Below are 23,514 nucleotides of genomic sequence, written 5' to 3'. Positions count from 1 at the left end.
AGACAATGCCATACTTCTGGCACAGTATTGCAAGGCTCGCTGTCATAAAAGCATTAATGAGTTTAGCATTTTAATTAGAAGGAAAGAAAAGAAGCATCATTATGTGCCTGGATTATTCTTATTACCCTAATACCTCCAAAGCTTATTCTAACAATAAGCAAATTGAGAAAATAAAAGTAAAAAGTCTTTCTCTTGCTTGGGCATCTTGCCCTTGACACTTACTTACAATCATCAGATAATAAACCATAGCCAGCTTATGATAAAATGCTTACATTCTAAAATAAGAGTTTTCTGGGTGCTCCCCTTGTCCTGCAAACTACAGTCAGGAGACTGATCTTTTGGATTAAGAGAATAACATCGTCCCATTCTACTACAGCTAGCAAATTCTATCTACTTAAAATTCACATTACATTTATTAAATGGATGTGTTTTAAAAAATAATAATTGTCTTAGGTGCCTAAACTAAGGGGGTGAGGGTATTTTAATAGCATAAGAATAATTACCTATTCTAAGATAAAATGTTAAATAATTCTGTTTACTTCATTCTCCAATAACAAACTGCTTTTTAGTCACAAATGTGTATCTTTGAATTACTTTAAAATCATTGTCCCAATTCAACTAAAAGTATCTTATGTAAAAGGTTTTCTACTAGACACCAACTAGTTCATATCAAGAAGATGGTATTTTTTGACATCAAACAGCTTTTATTCAATGGCTTTAGGACACTAAAACCACACTGTTTTTACACATGCCTGAAGAAACTGTTGTATGCCAGGGGTTTGCACAACACCTTATTTCAGTATTTCACATTACTGCCAATGTTTTGACATGGAGATACCAGACAGTGCTGCTGCTTCACCCTGGACAGCTTCATTATATTGACTGATGCTCTGTGATGAAGTATTACCATTCAGTGGGTCTGTATTCTGTGTTTCTTGCTGGGCATCGGTGAGATCTTTCTGGTTCGGATCAGAGTTAGTGCACTTTTCTGAGTTGGATTCATCACTCAGAGGAGTGTCCAAAGAGACTACTTGTAGGACGATGGATCTGGGAGGACAGGTTGTACCATCGCTTCCCTGACTACTCTCATTTTGTATCCTTGTTGTCTCTTCCTGTAACTGTGCATCTGTGGAATTTCTGCTTTGTTCTTTTTCCTGTTCACGAACATCTTTCACAAGTTCTTCTACAAAGAGGGAACAAAATATGTGAATTAGATAAGAAGGATATGCCACAATTTGATTTCAGAGTAGTGATTGATAGAGCTGCACATGAGAACACTGTGAACATTAACTTTCTGCATGAGGACATGTGCAACGAGTGTGCTTAATATGAGTCAGATTCTGCTACTGGTGATTACACTATTGCAACTGAACCATAGTGGTCCACTTTCCGGTTTAGTCTGCAATATGTACCTCTCTTTTGGCCATAGTACAGAGCAAGGAGCATCATCAGACACACTGTAAGCTGAAGGACAGGAGCAGGAGGACCCCATCCTACAGACGCATCCCTGCAATGGTGTTTACCTCTAGGACTAGAAGGAGCAGAGCTCATCAATTCTGCAACAGAGAAAGGACATGGAGGGGAGCACCTCGCTGGGGATGGAGGAGGCATCAGAATTAAAGGGAAGCCCTGAAGGAAGTTGGCCTATTAGTCTGGAAAAGTCCAAAATATCAGCTGATACAGAGCTTCAGCTGGCACAAGTTATAGAACATTACATGCATACAATCCAGTACTGCTGCCATCATGGCTAATAGCACATGCGGAATGGAAAGAAATATATATGAGGCATATTGTGTTTCAGGGAACAACAGCTATAAGGAGAAAATAATGTTTGTGGAAGGCTCTATTCCTTCTCTATTGCAGAGACTTGGAGAACAGTACAAATGAAATGGCCCAGAGTAAAAGGAGACAGAACAGACCAGCACAGAGAGGTGGTAAAAGGACTATGAGATGAAGAAAACAGAGAATGGAAAACTTGTGCTGGCAGTTGAAAAGTCTGATAAAAAAAAACTATACCTTCACAGAGGGCCTATTTGTCTTGCTATTAGAATCTGTATTTCATAAATTCAGATTTTAGATTCTGTATACTACTATAAAAGATACAAAACACTACCAATTTAAAAAACTAAAGCATTGCAGCTTGAACACCTGAACAAAACAGCTTCCTGATAGCTTCCTGATAACATTTCAAACTTGGCTATGCACACTGTACTAAGGAAGGAAACCAAACAGAGTTATTTATTGAGTTCAACTGGCAGCTCCCAGAAACTCTGGATGTGAGTGACCAGTCCAAATCCTGACCAAAACTGATTGCATATGACAATTGAAAGACAGCTCAGTCCATAATCACCTGTCTACCACAGTCAGCATTTGGCATCTTAGCCACCTCACTTTTCTGAATCCAAAAAAATGTTCCCTCTGAAGTACAATCTGGCTTGTGCAATAGCACAGAAAGGAACATCTCCAAACCGAAACTGATGCAGAGAAACTAAATAATTTCCCTCTATTGTCAGTTTTTCCACTTCCTGGAATACTTTTTAAAAAATCAAGAATTCTCAATTTGAGCCAATTTCTAAATAGAAATAGAGATCTGCTCTTTTTGGACTCTGAATTTTCTGAATCTTGGACAGGTACTCTCTTACCACAGACTTTTTTGTTAATAGCTAATGCAGCTCTTTCTTACAAAGAAACAGTTAGGCTAAAGACGTTAAGAAATATATATGCAACTTGCAGCAAATCTGATGTTCAATCTAGATTAAAACACCTCAGACCTCATAGCAGCCTTCCAGTATCTGAAGGGGGGTTATAGGGATGCTGGGGATGGACTACTCATTAGGGACTGTAGTGATAGGACAAGAAGTAAGGGGTTCAAACTTAAACAGGGGAAGTTCAGATTGGATACAAGGAAGAAATTCTTTACTGTTAGGGTGGTGAGGTACTGGAATGGGTTGCCCAGGGAAGTTGTGAATGCTCCATCCCCGGGGTTGTTCAAGGCCAGGTTGGACAGAGCCTTGGGTGACATGGCTTAGTGTGAGGTGTCCCTGCCCATGGCAGGGGGGTTAGAACTAGATGATCTTAAGGTCCTTTCCAACCCTAACTATTTTATGCTTCTATGATTCTATCTGTCACTCATGGTATAATCTACCTACCTAAGGCTTTTGTCCCAAGAAACTGATTTACGTACCATATTTGCCTCCATATGGCATTTTCCTTAACTTTATAAAAAGACCCAAGAAAATTCCAAGACAAAATATTTCAGATGCTGGTCACATGCACTAGTAAACTGAGGAAAGCAAAGCTGAACTATAATCCCACATAAAACTGTAATATTAACTCAGCTCACATTACAAAAGGTGGCTTTTTTAACCTGAAAGCTGGTAAGAACAGACAGTATTTTTCTCACAGAATGGTGTTTTAGGAAATTCTAACCATAATTCAGATTTTTCTTGGTGTAACTGGGTGGCTGACCACGTTATTCTCATTTAGAAGTCTCAGAATATTCTTATAGAAAGCTGAATATCTAAACTTAAAATTGCTTCCCCTCACTTGCTGCTAAACTTAAACTGGCAAATGAAGATTAACAGTTTAATCAGAACAATGCTGATGGCCTGTTCTTAATTTCTATCATGCTGCTCTTATTTCTATGACTGCCCTTGATATCACCTCAAGCATGGCTATTTAAGGAGATCTAAAATACAACCAAACTCTCACTCAGGTTCAAGCACACTGGATGGATGTAGCTTTGAAACAGAGGGTCACTGCACGAACTTACACCTGATAATGTCTTAGTTAAAGTCGTATCTATTGCATTTAAAATGCTGCATTACTATTTGCTCCGAAAACGAGTGAGTAGAAAAGAATATGTGAGGAAAATATTATCTACTCTAAGCATGAAAAAATACTGTGGAATTTTAAAATCAGTGGAACTAAAACTGTTGTTAAACATCAGTTGGTTTATGCTGATAATCACATCTGTGATTACCACTCCATAGCAATAAAATTGCAAAGTCACTGTCAGTTAAATAAGCTTGAAGGGAAGTACCTGTCTGCTTTGGAGGAGTTTCTCCCGCGGAACTAGGAGGAGTGGCTGGTAATTGTGACTGAGACTGGGAAGCCTCAAATACAAAATACTCTATGACAATATCACAACATTCATTAAGACCTCCAATCCTTTTTCTTGGTATTAAGTCTCTCATCTGCTGGACATCTAAGTCTATGTTTTATCTTGCTCTGCTCCACTCAGCTTCAATCCCTATAAAATCTACTGCCAAAATGATGAAAAATACTGGATTCTTATGGTATATCAGCCACTTGTGGAACATGCTATATGCTTTTCATAACAGCTAATAGTTGTAGTCTATATTATATAGGACCTTTATGTTGCATAAAAGAATTGTCATTTTCTATAATTGCTACTGCCATATCATTATTGAACAGAAATATTTACCAGCCTTTAAAAAAGTCTGAGACCTTGTGCTGGTTTTGGCTGGACAGATTCAATTTTCTTCATAGCAGCTAGTACAGGGCTGTTTTTTGTAATTGTGCCTGAAACAGCGTTGGTAACACAGGGATGTTTTAGTTATTGCTGAGCAGTGCTTACACAGAGTCAACACCTTTTTTGCTTCTCACACCACCCCACCAGTGAGCAAGGCTGGGTATGCACAAAGCATTGGGAGGAGACACAGCTGGACAACTGACACCAGCTGATTCCAGGGGGTATTCCATGCCACATGATGTCATGCTCAACATATAAAATGTAAGAAAAAAGGAAGGGGGGACATTCGGAGTCTTGTTTGTCTTCTCAAGTAACATGTTTATGATGGAGCCCTGCTTACCTGGAGATGGCTGAATACCTGCCTGCTGATGGGAAGAAGTGAATGAACTCTCGAGTTTTCTCACTTCTAGTTTTTTGATTTCCAACTGGGGAAAGTGAGCAAGAAGCTGTGTGGGGCTTAGTTGCTGGCTGGACTTAAAATCACAACAGATGGGACAGTGACTGAACAACTAAAATTCAAGCAAGGTACTGCTAAGTTAATACCCTTAGTGTAAGAGAAGCAGAGCTGGCATAATGTCCAGCAGTGCTGGACAGCAAGGATTGTAATAAATACTGTGGCAGAGCCTCTGCCTCCATCCATCCATGAACTGCCAGGACCTCCTGAGAACAGCAGGCACAGTTTCTGCCCTCACCCTGCACTGGGCTGCTGGGAAGAGCAAGTTCCTACTCCTCTAGGTGAGCTCTGAGGTGAGCTGCTGAGGTGAGCTGCTGAGCTGAGCTGCTGAGCTGAGCTGCTGAGCTGAGCTACTGAGGTGAGCTGCTGAGGTGAGCTACTGAGGTGAGCTGCTGAGGTGAGCTGCTGAGGTGAGCTACTGACCTCAATTGCTGAGGTGAGCTACTGAGGTGAGCTGCTGAGGTGAGCTACTGAGGTGAGCTGCTGAGGTGAGCTGCTGAGGTGAGCTACTGACCTCAATTGCTGAGGTGAGTAGCTCAAGAGAGGGTGCCTTCAACACCAGAGCGGGGGAAGCTCAGCATTCAGGAGCCTCAACTCAGAGCAGCAAGAGGCACCGAGGGAGCCTCGAGTCCTTGGCAGGACTTACCCAGGAGCCGGCAGCTCCGCTGACACGAGCAGAGACTCACAGGGGGTGGAGCCAGGAGGAGCAGCACCAGCCCTGACTGGGTAAAAGCTTGCCGCATGGAGCACATGACATTAGGGGTGGTCGAGGCAGTTTGCGCGGGATGGTGAGCACTCACCTTATGCCCAGGGCCCGGTCTGGGAGCTCTGCTCTGGCTGCCCTGGCGGTGGCCAGCGTAGGTACCCAGACAGAGCCGAGGAGGGGGGAGGCGGCAACGCAGAGCTCTGAGTGCAGAGAGTGCCTGCGCTGGTCTCCTGAGGGGAGGGTGTACAACAAGCATGGCTGTGCTCGGTGTTCCCTGGTAGAGGTCCTGCTGCAGCAGGAGCTGAACTGCGGGACACTGTCAATAGGCTGAAAGATGTCAGGGAAGCTGAGAGGAAGCAGGAATGCTTGCTGCAGGCCCAGACTGTGCAGGGCCCTCAAGCATCCATTGTAGCTCATGGAGGAAGGAAGGAGGCCATTAACCCAGGAAGCTGGCAGACAGTAACACGAAAAGCCAACCAAAAAAGGAGGAAGAGGACAATTAAAAGCAAGGGACTTCCTCCTAAATCTGCTGACCCCACCCCTTTGCAGTTCTGCAGGGGGCTAACAAGGAAACACACACCATGAACAATCAGCTGGTACACTGCTAAAGAAGATCACTACTGGTGCTGGCAGGAAAAAGCCACACTGTTAGAGTGGTGAGGCACTGGAATGGGTTGCCCAGGGAAGTTGTGAATGTTCCATCCCCAGGGTTGTTCAAGGCCAGGTTGGACAGAACCTTGGATGGCATGGTTTAGTGTGAGGTGTCCCTTCCCATGGCAGGGGGGTTGGAACTAGATGATCTTAAGGTTCTTTCCAACCCTAACTATTCTATGATTCTATAGGCACACATTGCCATAACCACACAGAGAAGGAAATGGGGTATGTTAAATGAACAATGTAACTTGGCATTTCAACATTGACAATATTTAATAAGAGTAAATAGATGAATAAGACTAATAAGATTAAATAATCCTCTAGAAAACTCCCTCTGTTTTTTGGGAGGATGTCAATTAGGCACTAAACAGTGTACAGATTAGCATATTCATTCAGATAGATAGAAGTGTGTTGTGCAGTGCAGTGAACTCAGTATCACAGAATCACAGAATGGTTTGGGTTGGAAAGCACCTTAAGATCATCTAGTTCTGACCCCCTGCCATGGGCAGGGACACCTCACACTAAACCATGTCCAGCCTGGCCTTGAACACTGCCAGGGATGGATCATTTATCACTTCTTTGGGCAACCTGTTCCAGTGCCTCACCACCTTCACAGTAAAGAGCTTCTTCCTTATATCTAACCTGAACTTCCCCTGCTTCAATTTTAACCCATTACCACTTGTCCTATCACTACAGTCCCTGACGAAGAGTCCCTTTTCAGCATCCTTGCAGGCCCCCTTCAGATATTGATTATAATACAGATAAGAATATGTCTTATTGTTGCTACTGGTTTTGCTCTCTCTGTTTAGACTTACTAAAAGTGCCTGGAGCCAGCCCTGTCTGCATATTTTCAACTGTTTGGTATTGTTTTCTTTACAAGAACCGAGTGTTATTCAGCAAAATTTGTGTGAGTTCATCTGTAAACCAAACGGCTTCTCACAACCAGTCTGTTAGAGGTGACTCAATTCTATCCCTCTCTTCTCTACTTCTCTGCTATTTCTGAACTCCTGCCTTAGATCACCGTCTTTCATGAGAAGCAACAATGGCATTTGATACATAAGCACAGTAGAACTGGTGAGTTTCTTTCCTAGAGTTTAGGCTGGCTGTTGGCAAGGTGATTGCAATGCATTGTTTTGCTTGGAAAAACTGGCAGCAGTTGTGAGGCAATAGCCAAATTTCAGAATAGTTGAAAAATTCTGGTACTTAGTAATTTGACACGTACAGAAAACGCAGTGATCTAGTGAACTACATTTAACTACTGAAAGTGATTTCTCTCTCTTTATTATCAGCTAATACTCTTCTTTCAGCACTTTTTATTTGGCAAAAAAATCTCTGAAAACTGAAGTGGGTTTTTTTTGTTTTTGTTTTGTTTAATTGCTTGCAAGATTGGCTGGGAACACTGAATTCCTGTCAGTCTAATGAAGGACTAAGTTGTCCACTAAATACTGGAGTTGTCACCCAGCTTAAGCTCTCAAATCATGTAGGACCTTGTGGTCTCCAAAGTATCACTGCTCTGCCACCACAAAAGCTCTGGTGAGTCTTCATCATCAACTACAACACTGATTTGCACCAGCTCAGCTACAGTACTTCCTGTGTACACAGCAACACTTTCAAGACATGGTCTACAAAGTGATGAGGAAGCTTTTCTACATTTTGGTACTTTCCCTTCTGCATATGTCCATCGATTTTCTTCTCCTAGCCTTTCTGTAATAAGAAACAGAGCATTCAGCTACTATCATCTGCACAGTTACAGGACTTATAAGATACCTTTTTGTCTCCAGCAACTGCACCACTTGAATATGTACCGACTTAACAAGAGTGGAGAGGAAAAACACAAAAGCCAGGTGTTAGCAGAACATCTTGGATCAGCTAATGACAGTGACCATCACAGTGCTAGACCCCAGTAAAGAAAATGTCTGGTGAATCACATTGCTATTTTCATTGGCTATGTTGAAAATATGCTACAAGATAAGCTACAACAACTTACCCTTACAGAAAAACATAATGACACTGAAGTATTAAGAATTAGCAAAGCTGTTCACCTTCACTAAGAATTAAATTGAGGATTCTGCAATGAAGAATGCTGCTGGACATTACAGACTCTCTGTGTATATTAGCACAGACTTTGTTTTCTAGGCTTGCCACTGCTTCCAGAAAGCAGTGCCAAACAACCAAAACTGAAACAAAACGGTAAGGAACTCCACCTTTCTAAAAGAACTGTTCTCACAGCAGCCATTTTATAGAGATGAGGAAGCAATAAGCGTCATAACTTTGCAGAAAATGAGAAAACTGATCCTGGTACCCCTGTGTCCTGGGTTCAGCAGTAGCAGTCAATTTTTCTCCTTCTTAGTAGCTGGTGCAGCGCTGTGTTTTGACTTGCAGCCTGGGAACAGAGCTGATAACACTGATGTTTACTCTGATCAAGGACTTTGTGAGTCTCATGCTCCGCCAGGGAGGAGGGGAGGCCAGGAGGAAGCAGGGACAGGACACCTGATCCAAACTAGCCAAAGAGGTATTCCATACCACAGCACATCATGCCCAGGGAGGTAACTGGTAGTTACCCAGAAGGGCACTCTCTTCTCTGTCGGGCTCGTTTCAGTGGGTGGTATCGTATTCTTTTCCCTTGTTATTTCTCTTATCATTATTATTATTGGTGGTAGCAGTAGTGATTTTTGTTATACTTTACTTACTGGACTGTTCTTATCTCAACTCATGGGAGTTACATTCTTTCAATTTTCCTCCCCATTCCTCCAGGAGCGGGGAGGGTGTGGGGGCAGGTAGAAACTGTGTGGCTGACTGGGTTTAAACCACAACACCCTGGAACTTGGAAGTAAGTTTAAAGACATGTCCAAGAGCTCCAAAACAACAGTGATGTTTTGCAACCAACCATTTTCAAACCCAAGAATATATTACAGTAACAAAGTTATTTAGGCACTTACTCTTTCCTCTTTCAGCTCCTTACACATATTTCATCACACATACAGGAGTATATAAAGCCACTGCAAACCACATAAGCTAGTGGCACTTGATGTCACAGCATTACATCATATACAAAATGTAGCAAATATCTGATTAGCTCTGGTTAAAAATTTGGTTAAAGATTTGGTTAAAAATAATTCGTGAGTTTATGGTTTCCTAGGGTGGTTACCTCTGCCTTTACCTTCTCTTCTGCTGTTTAGCTGTAAGCACAGGAGCTTGAATGCTGTGACTTCCAGGATAGGGGAAGGAAGGGACATGCTGCTCTGAGCATAGTAGAGGCAAATGATGTTTCAAGTAGTGCAGTTTGTCACACACAGAGGACGGCCAGTGTACACTCGAGGGGTACATAGAACAGGTTGTTATTATTCCTTAGTCAGTGATTTACCAGGTACTGCTAATACAAAATGTTTCTTGCTACTCTTAGCTCAATCCATTCATTGTAATTGCTCAGATCATGGTGAAAAACTCTCCTTTTCCCACTGGTCTTAACACTTTTCTGGACTAGCTCAAAAACTGCTTGTGACTAAAGGTTTTAGCATTGCAATTAAAATCACTGTCACTGGTCCTAGATGGGACTCCTTTAGCCCCTGAATTTATTTTTATCTAACAGATTAAAATAGTCCAGTAGGGTAGATTTCATGTGCCAAACTGTCAATCGGTTTCTGTGACTAACGGCTGCTAAATCACATTAACATGCTATCAGCTCATCACTCTCACATTTTTGCATTTCAGCAGATGTTACTCTCTTCTTATTAGTGAGTCTGCAGAGAAAATCTTCCAGACAAAATGGAACCAAACCCTGTGGTTATTGTGACTAGAAATATGCAGGACTGAAAGTGCCTGAAGGGGGCCTGCAGGTACCATGCAGAGGTCTTTCAGAAGAGACATTTTTTATTCAAAGTTGCTGCCCACAGGGAAAATAAAAATAAAGCTGATCTCTACTCCAAAGATGGAATAGTTGTCAGTTTTTCATATTATTATTATTATCAAAACTAAATACAGAACAGTGCAAGACCCTCCTTCACCTTCACCTTTTTTCCACCCTGTCCTGGTGTAGTCAGACATACCACCTTTGAGCCCTGCAGCCCAGTGCACTGCCAAAGGTGTTGAGGACAAGATTTGTCAGCAATCACTTTCCACACAAATAATGCAACCTTTGGCCAGGTCATGTAACAGTTAATTCTTCATAAGTTACACAAGAATAAAATGAGTACAACAAGTAACACTGCTCTTGTATTATCCGGAAGATGAACAATGTTAGCATGCTTCGGTCATAGGCTCATTTGACTGCATGTTGCATTCTGTCATATTATTATATGACACAAGGTGAGTGATCTAAGCTGTCTGTGCCTTTTTTTTTTTGCTCAAATGTAAATCAAGGATAATTATACTTATTTATCCCTGTACTTTTATTTACAATGACATTTACTGAATAGAGGGTAAGCATGATTACTAGTCCATACCCTTTTGCTCTGAGCTTGCCAACCACTAGCAACTTGATTAGCAAAACTTCGGAACATTTTTATACAACAAAATAAGCATAAATGAATACACATGGTAGGCATAAAAATAAACATTATGGTTTTAAAATATTAATAATTGCGTTTAAATTTCTCTGTGTTCTAAGAATTGCACCATGAAGGATCTCATTTGATATTTAAATCTTTTCCAACAAATCGTGTGTTTCTTACACCCTTCTCCATAGGTCAATAATTTCCAGACCTTAAAATCCATTTAGCAAATGTTTTCTCTAATGGAAGAATCTCTCAGACTCATCTGAGCATCTTTACTATCTATTTGCTACAACTAGCACAATTGCAAATAGCAGCAACACAGGATGGAAGTGTGTCTTTATCACTGTGTTGAGCTGAACAAAGACAGATTATCTGGTGATTAGAGGTTTGGAATATTAATTAAACATCAAGGCTTTCAAATTAGTATCCCAGATGTTTGATCATTATGGTAATTCCCTGTTAACAGCATTCCCTGAAAGGCCTGAGAAACATTCCTCTAATTCTCCAGTGGTGAAAGGTTGAGAACCCTTAGGCTATAGAGCACTGAGCTCCTCTGCATCAATTATACAAGACATGGCCTTTTTAGCAAAATGAAGCCATTTTATTTAGTGAGCCTTCTGTTAAGGAAGCTGCCTAGGTAGATAAATGCTTTCCTTACTAACAGAGGCCTTTCCAAAACAAAGCACACTGTTCCTTGCACAAGCTGCTTGCTCTGAACCATATCTCAACAACAACAATCTTTCCAGGGAGGGGTACCACCAGCATCTCCAAGAAAGCTGCCCTGTTAACAATACTGTCAGTGTGTCTTGGTTTTCTTGCTCTGGACTGTCTGGGCATAGAAATCAGATCATCTTTTCCAGCCCTGCTTCCCAACCAGTGCTACATGAGTAGCCTTATCCTGAAGAGGTGAGAAGCTGGAACAGGTTTGAATCATGACTAGCAAATTATATGGATTGCTGCTAGTTTCCTTTTTATATTATTTGTGTATCTACATTTTATAGAGACAACTGTTCCTGAGCCTGTTAACTAATCTGGGAACAATGTTTGCAGAGCCCACTGCCAAGAATGCAGATTGTTAACAGAACAAGTACTGTTTATCATAGATCAGGAAGTATGTTTGGAGATCTACACTAACAGTCAGTTTACTTACTACCATGGCACCCTGTCCTCACACACATGACTTTGTCAGTGTACTCAGCTCTTTGCAGCTTGTTGCAACTTATCTAGATAGGAACAATGGCAGTAATAAAAACAGTCCTTTCACCTGGCAGTGATTTACCCCTGATATTTCTTGCCCCCCATGTGCTCCTACTAATATATAAATAAAGCAAAACTACATACATATACCTAGAGCAACCTAAAGACTTCTCATCAAGCAACAGTTAGACAAGGTAACGTGAGATCCAGATAGGATGGAAAAATAATCTGAAGTTCAAGGTCTCAGGTTATTCACTTGCAAGCTTAGTAAAACTTAAGCGCAAACTGAAACGAATTCCAAGTGGAAAGGGAATATATTTCAATACTTTTCATTTTTTACTAGATGTTAATTTTGCACAGTCTGTTTAAGGATTTTCAACATTTGCAGGGTGCAACTTGAGAGCAGATATACAGTTGATATGGACCAGTGGGGGAAGACTCCTTCTTTCATTATGTGAAAAGCAACTTGTTCTACCTCAGTGCTCTATCTAGGACTATGTTCACTTAGTGAAAACCTCTTTTCCAATAGCCCTTAGTGCCCACATATGGACTAAGTACCCACACATTCCATTCCAGATGAATGGAAAATACCTCCATCTTTCACAAAATCTATATAATATCCGCCTCCTCCGCCCCCCAAAACAACCAACCCAAAACCCAACACCTTACTACCTCTGTACTACCAAAATATAAATCTGTACTCAAAAGAATCTTCAATATTCACAGGGTTCCTCTAGATTCTGATCAGGTACCTTGAAGGTCTCCATGCCATGCTCGTCAACTGCACATGTTCCTGCAGGTAGTCTTTTTATGGGCACAGCTTTCTATAAACCTCTTCCGTGCTCTCACAGAGGTTTTGCAAAACAGATTTAAACATAATCACACAAAGCTGATACTGTTCATCAAGCTTTGGCCTCAAACAGCTATTTTCACTTACCCAGCTATTTTCCTAATGTGCATTCTACCATAATTCCATAACTGTGTTCAGGAAATAGACACATTTTATTAGCCAAATTGATGGAAGAAAAGAAGGGCATCCTAGATTATGGACAAAAGCAATCTCAACAAAGTCCATTGAGTCTTGAACATTATCAGCTCTGTTTTTCAAAGCAGAAAGTTTGACCAGAATTTCCTGGATCTTGCTGGTCCTCACATTAATATTGACTGTATAGAGAGACAATCATTTACCCAGAAGAATTCTTCTGTCTCTTGCTGTGTGAAGCTTTGTGTTTTCAAAGGCTGTCAATGGCCCAGTAAAACTGGTCTATATGTATCAGTAATTTACAGAGCGCTGCAACTAAGAAATTATCTCTTTGATAGCACTGTACTCCAAAACAATATACCAAAAAGTTGATGTACCAAAATCAAACAAGTTAGTTGTATGTAACTGGAAATGGCAGACTTCCAGATAACAAGTTCTCAATTTTTCCATATTGAATTATCTTACATGTAAATAGCCTAAGGCTGCTTGATTTCTGCAGTCTGTAGCTAAGTGGTCTTTGACACCCAATGTCTGCTATTAATACCAATCATCTCAAATTAGCAGCTTTGTCTTTTTGACCAGTCAGTATTAGTTGAACAATACCAAAAGAGGCAAACAATCATGTAAAGAGACAATATTAGTTAAATCTCCTCAGCTTTCCCTTCTACTCAACAGTCAAATCATTCTCACAATAGATGTATTGAAGCTTGTTTTTACTTACTGTTCTCCTAACCAGCATATGCATTTGCAATTTAGCACTAAATTAGAATTTAGCACAGCTCAGAAGTGTTTTTCTGTCTTGTCTGACACCTCTTTGAGGAAAACAATGCTGCTCTGGATGACAGGAAAGACAGGGCTGGCAATGGGTTCCAGGATACCATTTCCTGCAGTCATTATCAGATCATGTACAGCAAGACCAGCCCCAACAGTGAAACATTACTGAAATATTCTAGGTGCTTACCTGGAAGCAACACAGACTGTGGACAAAATATTCTCAAATGGCATTCACTTAACATGGATCAAGGTTATGAACTGCTTTCAACAAGTATCATGAACCATTACACTCAGAAAACTAACTCCAGAAAATTTTCAGGTATGGCTTATGAAGTAAAATGCTTGATGCAAGTTTGCTTAAACTATCAACCAGCAAATGAAGAATCACTTTTTGCCTTGTTTGGGTCTAATACATGCTGTGAATGCCCAAATTTTTAGATCCACTGGGTCATTTAAATAACTGCCTGCAGCATAGTCTCAAGAAGCCTGCACTACTGGATTTTGTTCCATACAGTGGGGAAGAGATAGCATTTCTAATAGCAAAGTACAACTTTCACATTTCTTAAGAAATGCGGTGGCACATACTACTTTGAATTGTTGATTTGGCATTTAAAGCAGATGTCAGTATCAGTTATGATTACATGTGCAAGAATGCACATTTCTAAACCAGACCACTAAAGATAAGCAGAGCAACACAGGGGCTTATTGTACAGGGTATAAGATTTCCTCTCATCACCTGACCATCTACATCTCTTTATACCTCCTGGGAGGATAAAACAGGACCATCTAAACAATAAAGACATAAAAGATATGAATACATGACAACTATGTATTTTTGTAGGTTGAAGGAAATGAAAAAATAAGATTAATGGAAGGTTAGGGAGTAACCTATAAAACCTTTCCACCTTAGTATATCATACCTTCTACTGCTAATTCTTTCCATCTTTCTTTGTTTGCTTGTATGATCTTCATCAAGTTGGCCTTAAAGCTTGTTAGGTCTACAGTTGCTAGAGAATTTTCTGTGTGAGTCCCTCCATCGCTTGTACTTTTAAAACCGGGTCGTCTGTGTGCTTCAGCATTGCTTACTGCTCCCAAACTATTTTGGCTGCAGAAGGGAAAAACCCCTAAATTATTAACACTGTCAGGTAACTTTAACAGAATACAAACAGCTAATTTGAAAAAAAACTCCTTAGGACCTACATGCAATCACTAACTTGAAATAATAATTTTCACCAAAGAGTGGCTGAGATACAAGACATTTCTTCAACTCATGAAGCTGTAACCTGGTACCGATTCTTACCAACTTTTTTCCAGGGAATTCCTGAAACAAATGCAATAGCTGAAAATACATTGCTTGTATGTTGTTTCTTGAAAGAATGCTTATATAACTATTTAGCTTCTTAGCTGTGTTTTTGAACAGTGAATGGTATCTTTGGGGCTCACATTAAAGACATCTGAAAGCAATCCCTTTATCCTGCACCTCACTTGAGGAGGCTTTGCTGGATCATAAGACTTTGTTCATCTACCTCTCAGTCAGAAACATCAACTGAAAATGAAGCCTGGAGCTATTAATCATTTGCAGCTGCTAATCACTCATTTGTGAAGAAGAGAGTAGGTAAACAAATTTGTTAGCAATGCCTTAGTTTAGCATTGTCCTCCAAACCACTAAGAACCCTGTCATAAATACCTACTTCTACTTACTTCTAGTAACCAAAATACACTTAAACTCACAATCAGAAAAGTTAGGTTCACCATTTTACAGTTAAATTCTAACTAATGCACAGCAAGTGAAAAATTGCCCTGAGGAGTTATCATATTAGCAGCCCCAGTGAAAGCTCGAAATACAGTTTTAAAATTAAAAAAATGCGGTAAGAGGCATTATTTGTAAGAGCAGCATCTGATTACTGAACAATGCTTTCAACATGGAGTCACTCAGATAACAGTGTCTGTCACAGCAAGTTTGTTTTACAGATAAATTCTATAATGATGCAAAAATCAAGAGCTTGATGGGCAACCCCACCCCCCGCCACATCTCACTTATACTGTATTTAGGTCTCTCAAGTGGACTGTAAGTGGAATCCATTTTGTCTCAAGGGTATATATCAGAATTATCTGATAATATATGGAATATATATATATATAGTATGGAATATATATATATATAATATGGAAAGGTGAAGAAGAAAAGTGACCTAGAGCATAGTAAGAAACAGGAAAAAAAAACCCTGAAACTACCTTCATCACCTCCACTTCTAATTGTCTCTGAGAAAGAATGACTTTTGGTACTGTCAATTAAAATTATACTAAAAATGGATCAAAATAAGAGAACCAGGAACGCCAATAATTTACTGCAAAGCTTATAGTCAAAGGAAAAAAATTATTAGATATGCTGTAGAAAATAAACTTTATATTTTACACGTGTATTTTGCTCATTATTGTGGTTTTGCTTTTTTATATGCACAACTGTCCACAGTCAGTGGAGTAATAGCATACTGCAAATACAACATGAAACCACATGGTGGCAATACCGTATAACTATTTAAGTTACTTTTCCAACTGCCAAAATAATCGTAGCACTTCTGAGAATGACATTATTATGTTAATTTATGTTAATTCAATAACTAAGCAGTGCATTCATACCTGGGTGCCCCAAATGCAGGACTTTCAGATTTTGATGCTTCCTCTATAAGAGGCATAACAATTTTCTCCATTGAGTCCGTAAGAAGAGAAAATGTTGGTTCTACTATGAAATCAATGAAACCTAAAGAAGAAAGAGAGAAAAAGAGATTTTACATTTCCACAGCTCATAGTTCTAAAAAAACCCTTGATATCAAGCTGATTTTCTGACTATAGTCCTGATTCAATATACTAGATACCAGCAGTATAATCTTGAAGAAAAAAGCACAAGTAAAAACAAAGCACTTGAAGCTGTATAAATGTAACTAGATATTAATAATTACAGCTTTTGATTCCTTTTTCTTGTAAATTTTATGCACTGCAGAACACATGTACCATTTGGAATGAATAGAAGGGAATCTACCATTGAGTCAGGGGGATAGAAGTCATACTGTCTCTTTTGCTATATGGAGCTTCTTGCCAAGGAGTTAATATTTCAAATTGCTGTTTGTTATTCTGTGGAGGTAAAGTGTTATTTCACAGTGTGTAGGAGTGTTCTGTCAAATCAGTGAAGAGAACAAGTAATATCCTTAGAAGACAGCGTTCATCCCACAGTTCTGAGATGTCAGCTCCGAACAATGTCTTTTACATTTTAAAGTGCTCATCAAGGTACGGAATGACACAGTGAGAGAATGAAGCATTATTCTCTGCTGAGCACTTAACAGGAAAAAAAAAAAAAGCTAAAACACGAGCTAGCAATGGATTTCCAGATGTCTTCATACAACATAACACAAAGGTGAGCAATAGTGCTTCAGCCTAGGATCCAGCTTTCCTCCTGCTATATAGGTATGATATGATGCTCAAGGAGGGCCACAAAGATGATTAGAGGACTGGAGCACCTCCCATATGAAGACAGGCTGAGAAAGTTGGGGCTGTTCAGCCTGGAGAAGGCTCTATGGAGACCTCATAGCAGCCTTCCAGTATCTGAAGGGGGCCTACAGGGATGCTGGGGAGGGACTATTCATTAGGGACTGTAGTAATAGGACAAGGGGAAATGGGTTGAAACTTAAACAGCAGAGGTTTAGGTTGGATCTAAGGAAGAAATTCTTTACTGTTAGGGTGGTGAGGTACTGGAATGGGTTGCCCAGGGAGGTTGTGAATGCTCCATCCCTGGCAGCGTTCAAGGCCAGGTTGGATGAAGCCTTGGGGGATATGGTTTAGTGTGAGGTGTCCTTGCCCATGGCAGGGGGGTTGGAACTAGATGATCTTAAGGTCCTTTCCGACCCTAATTATTCTATGATTCTACGATTCCCAGTGAAATGGAATAAAGGATATTTTGAGTGACAAGATCAGACACGATAACATGTTTCAATTCAAGGGTAAGATTGTCACCTATAGAATATCTTCCTAAATACTCTGTTCACTCATGTAAAAAGTACAGCTGTTGGTAGGACCTACTGCTTTACTCAGTGTGCTTCTAGGATATGTCCTTGTAACTAGCCCTTGTGATCTTTACCAGTTTCATTTCCTTATTATTGCTGATGGAAATGGAGATAGAGAGAACCAAGAACCACGTTTCTGAAAATGGGAAGCTGAAGTTTGTCCACTCTTGACCAAAATGCAATTAGGACTGACAGAAACAGCATGCAGTGGTTCTTGTCAATCCGAGAAGGCTTGACCCTGCCACACTGACAATCTTAACTGCAGTCCAGATATCTAACGTATTTATTAGCTTCAAGTTGAGATTCATCTACAAAATAGTACCCAGCTTTCAGATTACAGAAGAGACAGACCTGTGAGCTCTTGAGCAAGAGTCAAACTGTCTGAGGACACAATCTACCAAACCCTAAATTGTGTACAGCAAAAGTTGGGCTCACGTCCGATACTTTGGTTAATCCACCTCTACCCTTCTTTGGCATCACACATGCTGAAATTACTTCATGTTCTTTTGAAACCAGCACATTTCTGCTGTAAAAGCATATGAGTTTGGTAAACAGTTGCAAAGAAATACCTTCTATGTAACAGTATTTGGAACATCTGCAATTCACAGATGCACAGGCAGTGCCCACATGCTCCTACACATACAAGAAAAAAACACAACTTGTCATTACCTATTTGGGACTGAGCAACCAAAGTAGACTTGCGGTCACAGAGTGGGGAAAACTGAAGACCTAAAGCAGCCTCCTTATCTCCCTGCAAACGACAGTATTTAATATTACAACCACATATTTGACAGAGGGACAAAGAGACAAAGGAATCTGAACATTCCAGTATTTATTCAACAGATTACTTTGTTCACCTATACTCCTACATAAAAACATGCCACAGGCAAAAAAAAAAAAAAAAAACGAACAAACTCATCCTCATGTTTTATCTTTAAATTTTCAGGAAAAGTTAAACTCTAACTTATATTCAGCAATTTTTATCTAAAGGAACTTATTGCAAGCAAGTTCTCCTCCAGAACAAGGCACCATGATGACATTTAACATATATGAGGTCCTTCAGTATTCACAGGTTAGTCCTGCTGACCCCAGATGTAATAGGATTGGAGAGATTTAAACATGTTTGCAACTGTAGGCCAAATGCTAAATGTTTCCTTCTGTTAACACTGGTTTACCACATACTTCAATGGATTTACATGGGACAAGGGCATGACCTGACTAGAACTCATTCTCACTAGCAGGCATATGTCTCTTCTGCTGAAGCCATAGAAAACCACAAGTTCAATTTCATTACACCAATGATTTGTAAAGCCCACTTCTGAGAATATTTCACACCTACCACATTAAAAGAAGGTTTTGTCATAACAATCTTAACAGACCAGGGGGTGTTATCTCCATTTTCAGTATGTTAGACATGCAAGTCAGCCACTGACTGGCTAAAGCTCAAAAAGAAAGTCTAGCGGCTCAATTGCTGCTGATTGGAGGTGGGCTGGACTAATTGACCTTTGAAGTTGCTTTCCAACCCCAACTATTCTATGATTCTATAAAAAACCTTAAGAGACATCGTTCAAAGGAAGCTATAATTTATGTTGCTAGAGAAGCCTAGTCCCCAGAAGCACTGACATTACAGAGACAGGAAAACTTAGCCTTTCAAGTAAAATGAATCAATGTATTACATCAGACATGGAGACTGCTATTTCATGACTATTCAGTGGGGAGCAGTACAAGAATATACCATTTTCCCAAAGATCTCATGAGAACCTGTTTCATGAAGGGGGCAGTATCAACATTCCTTAGCCTTTTTATCATGTGTCATTGAACTAGACTTGGGGAAAGTTTAAAACTGTAATACCAATAAATGTACTTCAGCCACAAGAACAGATGTAGCTCACAGATCGTGTTTCATGTGGAAATGGAGAGTTTCATCATTATGGCCTTTAAATTTTACACGTAAGTGTTGATAATTTGATTTCAGAGTATAGATGAACACATGAATACTTACTACTAGGTGCAGTGCTAGTGGCATCTCCATGTAAAGGTAGGAGCCAGAATGTGATATAATATAAACTGGGGTAGTTCTAATGATTTCAGCCATTGTTAAATACAGGATTTCTAAAGCAATATTAATTGTCTAATCTTCCCTTAGCTAGGTATTTAACAAGAGAAAATCGGGCATAAGAATCAATGTGGGTTTTTTTTTGTTTGTTTTCAAGCAGCTCTTTACCACAATCTTTATTTACTCTGCAATTAATATAATACATGATTAATACTAAAAGATCATATAATTCTAAGTCTACGGTAATTGTAATAATGGACAGAGCACCGATATTTAAATTGATCATCAGAATTTAATGAGTTTAAAATAAAAATCGTTATGCAAAACAGAACACTATCCCAGGTGCTCTCTTTCTCCCAGTGAACTCTTGAAAAATTCTCTTTTTGTGCTTTTGGGTCTATTCACACTGAGAACAGAATGTTAAAGGAGCTGAGATACTTCTTTGAGTGTCTTGAACTATGTATTTCTTTATGTTAAGGTTTCAAGATGGGTGGGTGTATTTGGCATTATAACATACTTTCTGTAGTTGTGACTTTTAAGCTTAATGCATTGTTTGGCTTTTTTCAACTGTCACATTTTAACTGTTAGCTGCAGTTAACTAAGTTTTTTTGTCTAGGTGAATGTCCATTTTTGCTGGTGCACACTACTTTGAAAGCTGCCTGTTAAAACAATGGTTTTGCACCATCAGTTTCAGGCTCCAATGCTTTTCCCTGTAAAGCAGTAGAAGTAGTTGAATTACTATCTTTTAAGAAAAGAAGAGGAATTAGTGTGAGGTGTCCCTGCCCCTGGAGGGGGGTTGGAACTACAATCTTAAGGCCCTTTCCATCCCTAACTATTCTATGATTCTATGATTTTGTATACATTTGGAGTACTTCATCTTGGTTGAAACAGATTTGGAAATCCCAGAGATTTTCACTACATGCTTATATCGGCAGACCAGAGGGTGCACAATCAAGCCAGTACATATAGGAAGCAGGAGAACTACCGTGTCTGCACTGCTCAGTGCCTTTATATATATTTACTGTTACTTGGTCACACTTTACATTTGTTGGAACTACTCCACACACACTGTTCTTAGGAGTATGTATAAAGAGGGATTCAGTTCCTTGCACACTCCTCTACAGCCTGAAAGACTTTCATATTGCTAAGCTGCAGACATACATACATGGTGATTTGATTCTACTGTTAAATGCCTTCTCGAGTGTTTGAGCAGCTTATTTGGGATACAGTTACTTCTAATGAAAGGATAAAGAAATAACTAAAACATTAGCTGATCTTATGCACTCAATGACCAATGTGATACTGTTTACTGCTAGTGCTATATCCACTAGACTGGATGCATTGCCTCACTGTCCCATGGGCTCTGTCTAGTCTGTCTCCCTGTGTCTAAAATGTTTTTACAGTTGGTCATTCCTGACCTTTTCAAGTAATATATATCTGTGGTAATCTGCTCCTCCTTTTTCTTCTCAAGTACAAAATCCTCATAATTTCCATCTACAGAAGCAAACACAGTATTTCCAGAAAATGCAGTCCATTCATTATTTACACTAAGGCATTCTGTGCAAAGCGCAAGTCAAAGCTGTCCTGATGCTCCCTGCTGAGAATTCTTATAAAGGACCTCCAAGATCCAAGCAAGAACCTTCTCAGGCAGATGGGCCTAATAACCTCATACTGACATACTGACTTTTTTATTTTCTGACACCTTTTTCCCATCTGATTTGAAAATGGTGGCATAAAGCAAACTACAATCAACCTGAGCAAGACATACACTGTTCCATTATCTGTATTAACCATTTTAACTGTAGAAACTAGGTAACACTTCAACTGGATTTGTATTATCAATTATATTCAGCAACTGTTATGTTCAAAATGTGCATGGGCACAAATATTCATTACTGGGAAAGTATTGCTTTGGAGAGATGTGGGTTCTTTCACCTGCTGAGGTGAGTAAAAAAATGGCAACAGTGACACCAACACCTACTGGGCTTTCTCTTTGAATTCAGTATCTCACAGAAATTAAGACTTTCACAATGGTGTGTCTTCTTTTTTGTTTTAGGATATATGGACACAATATTAACAGGATGATACCATCCACTCTCTGGCTTTCGATTAGGCTGTTATGAAAGCAAAATCTTCAGATCTATGTGGCATATTCATGGGCAAGAACTGGCAAGAAAAAGAAATAGGAGGGCTTTCTGAAATATGAAATGGAGACAACTTTTTGTTTTCTTTGCTGAAAATGATTTCTTCCTATTTCAAGCCCCTCATCATACCCTGCTAGTGCTTCTTTTTTAACTCAAAGCCTATATAAATCTCTGTCTACAGAATGAAAACAGCTTGACAAGTTACATTGTAACTGAAGGAAAAAAAACCTGCTACAACTCAGAATCCTGGTATCAGCTGAAATAGATATAGAACCATAACAATCTAATCTTATTCATGCACATATAAATTGAATTAATGTCAGTGGCATGTGTGAAGAGTATAGAATATATACTACCAACTATGCTTGTCAATCACAACCAACAGCATTCTTGCTGGTAGACTTCCTAAAAGATTTACTTGTGTAACCATTGATTCTTGAACTAGACTTATTAAAGGATTTTAAAAAAGGCACCTGTCGAAAAAATTCTTCCATCAGGGCCATGGTCCACCGGTAGTGCAACTCCCACGATTTTGCTGGATGGCTTATGTCTGCTGCATGTAGAATCAAAGACATGGCTTTGGCTTTGTCTACCCTGTCAATTCAAGGACATGCTCCAATTATCTCAAAACAAAAGCAACTATTTAAGTTCTTTTCTTGTACATTAACTCATTGAAAAAGTATAGATAAGGAACAGAATGGAAAATAACCTACCCCTCTGTCTGCTGGAGAGTATGTCGCATCGTCTTAATTTGTTGAAAATGACCTGACATATCTGTAGACAAGACCATCTCAATGACCAAGCTACGCAATTCCCTATGAATAATTAAAAGCAAAATGACTGATTACAGTTAATTTATTCTGTGTATGGTTGTTTGTTTAAGCACTACTTGTTAATTTATAACTTTTAAAACAACATCACAGGGTTTATTACATTTTAAGAAGCATTTAAATAAATCATTAACAACTTAAACATTGTATCCTAAAGCAATTCTGCAAAACCAATGTACTTCAGAAAATGCACTCTGTAATAATTATTTCAGAGTCACGCTGTTTTGTAATTCCTCTTTTCTAGTGTGCAAACTAAAATCACATGCAGGTCTGTCATCCATTATAAGTCTTTCCTTGTTTTTCCAGCAGTATTAAAAAAACCCAGTTGGTCTTACCACCATACAAGAGGGTATATTTGTGTCTTTTATTACTGCCCTCATTAGTGCAGAGCAGGCATAATGCTAAACCTATGAAGAAGGCTATGGAAAACTCAGAAGAACAAGAGGTATGACACCTGAAACCCTCACCAACATTACACCAATACGTGAACATTATGACAAACTACCCTTCATGTCAAAAATACCTTAATGCTTATTTCATAAATCAAAACAAGTTTGGGATTTATAATTTATCTATATCCTGGAACTGTTATCAGAGATGCTGGCTTGCCAATCAGCTTTCTATTAAATGAATATGAAACAGTAAAACATGAATCATATAAGAAAGTGCAT

At 39.4% G+C, this 23,514-nt stretch overlaps 1 protein-coding gene across 1 annotated transcript in view; it reads right to left on the bottom strand.

The window, feature by feature from the left end:
• Positions 1-742: 742 nt before the first annotated feature.
• The window catches only part of PDE1A (phosphodiesterase 1A), a 49,372-nt gene continuing 26,600 nt past the window's right edge, over positions 743-23,514 (bottom strand). Inside the window, exons 8-13 of the mRNA XM_031052303.1 lie at positions 22,727-22,828; positions 22,487-22,607; positions 18,483-18,564; positions 16,396-16,516; positions 14,676-14,860; positions 743-1,183 (exon numbers count right to left, since the gene is read on the bottom strand). Coding sequence (XP_030908163.1) covers positions 810-1,183; positions 14,676-14,860; positions 16,396-16,516; positions 18,483-18,564; positions 22,487-22,607; positions 22,727-22,828 — 985 coding nt within the window. The 3' untranslated portion in view covers positions 743-809. The remainder of the gene's footprint in view (positions 1,184-14,675; positions 14,861-16,395; positions 16,517-18,482; positions 18,565-22,486; positions 22,608-22,726; positions 22,829-23,514) is intronic.

The sequence above is a fragment of the Melopsittacus undulatus genome, chromosome 8 (genome assembly GCF_012275295.1).
Source record: "Melopsittacus undulatus isolate bMelUnd1 chromosome 8, bMelUnd1.mat.Z, whole genome shotgun sequence".
NCBI classification, from domain to species: Eukaryota; Metazoa; Chordata; class Aves; order Psittaciformes; family Psittaculidae; genus Melopsittacus; species Melopsittacus undulatus.
Note: the sequence above shows the minus strand (reverse complement) of the source record. Positions and strands in the feature narration are given on the sequence as shown.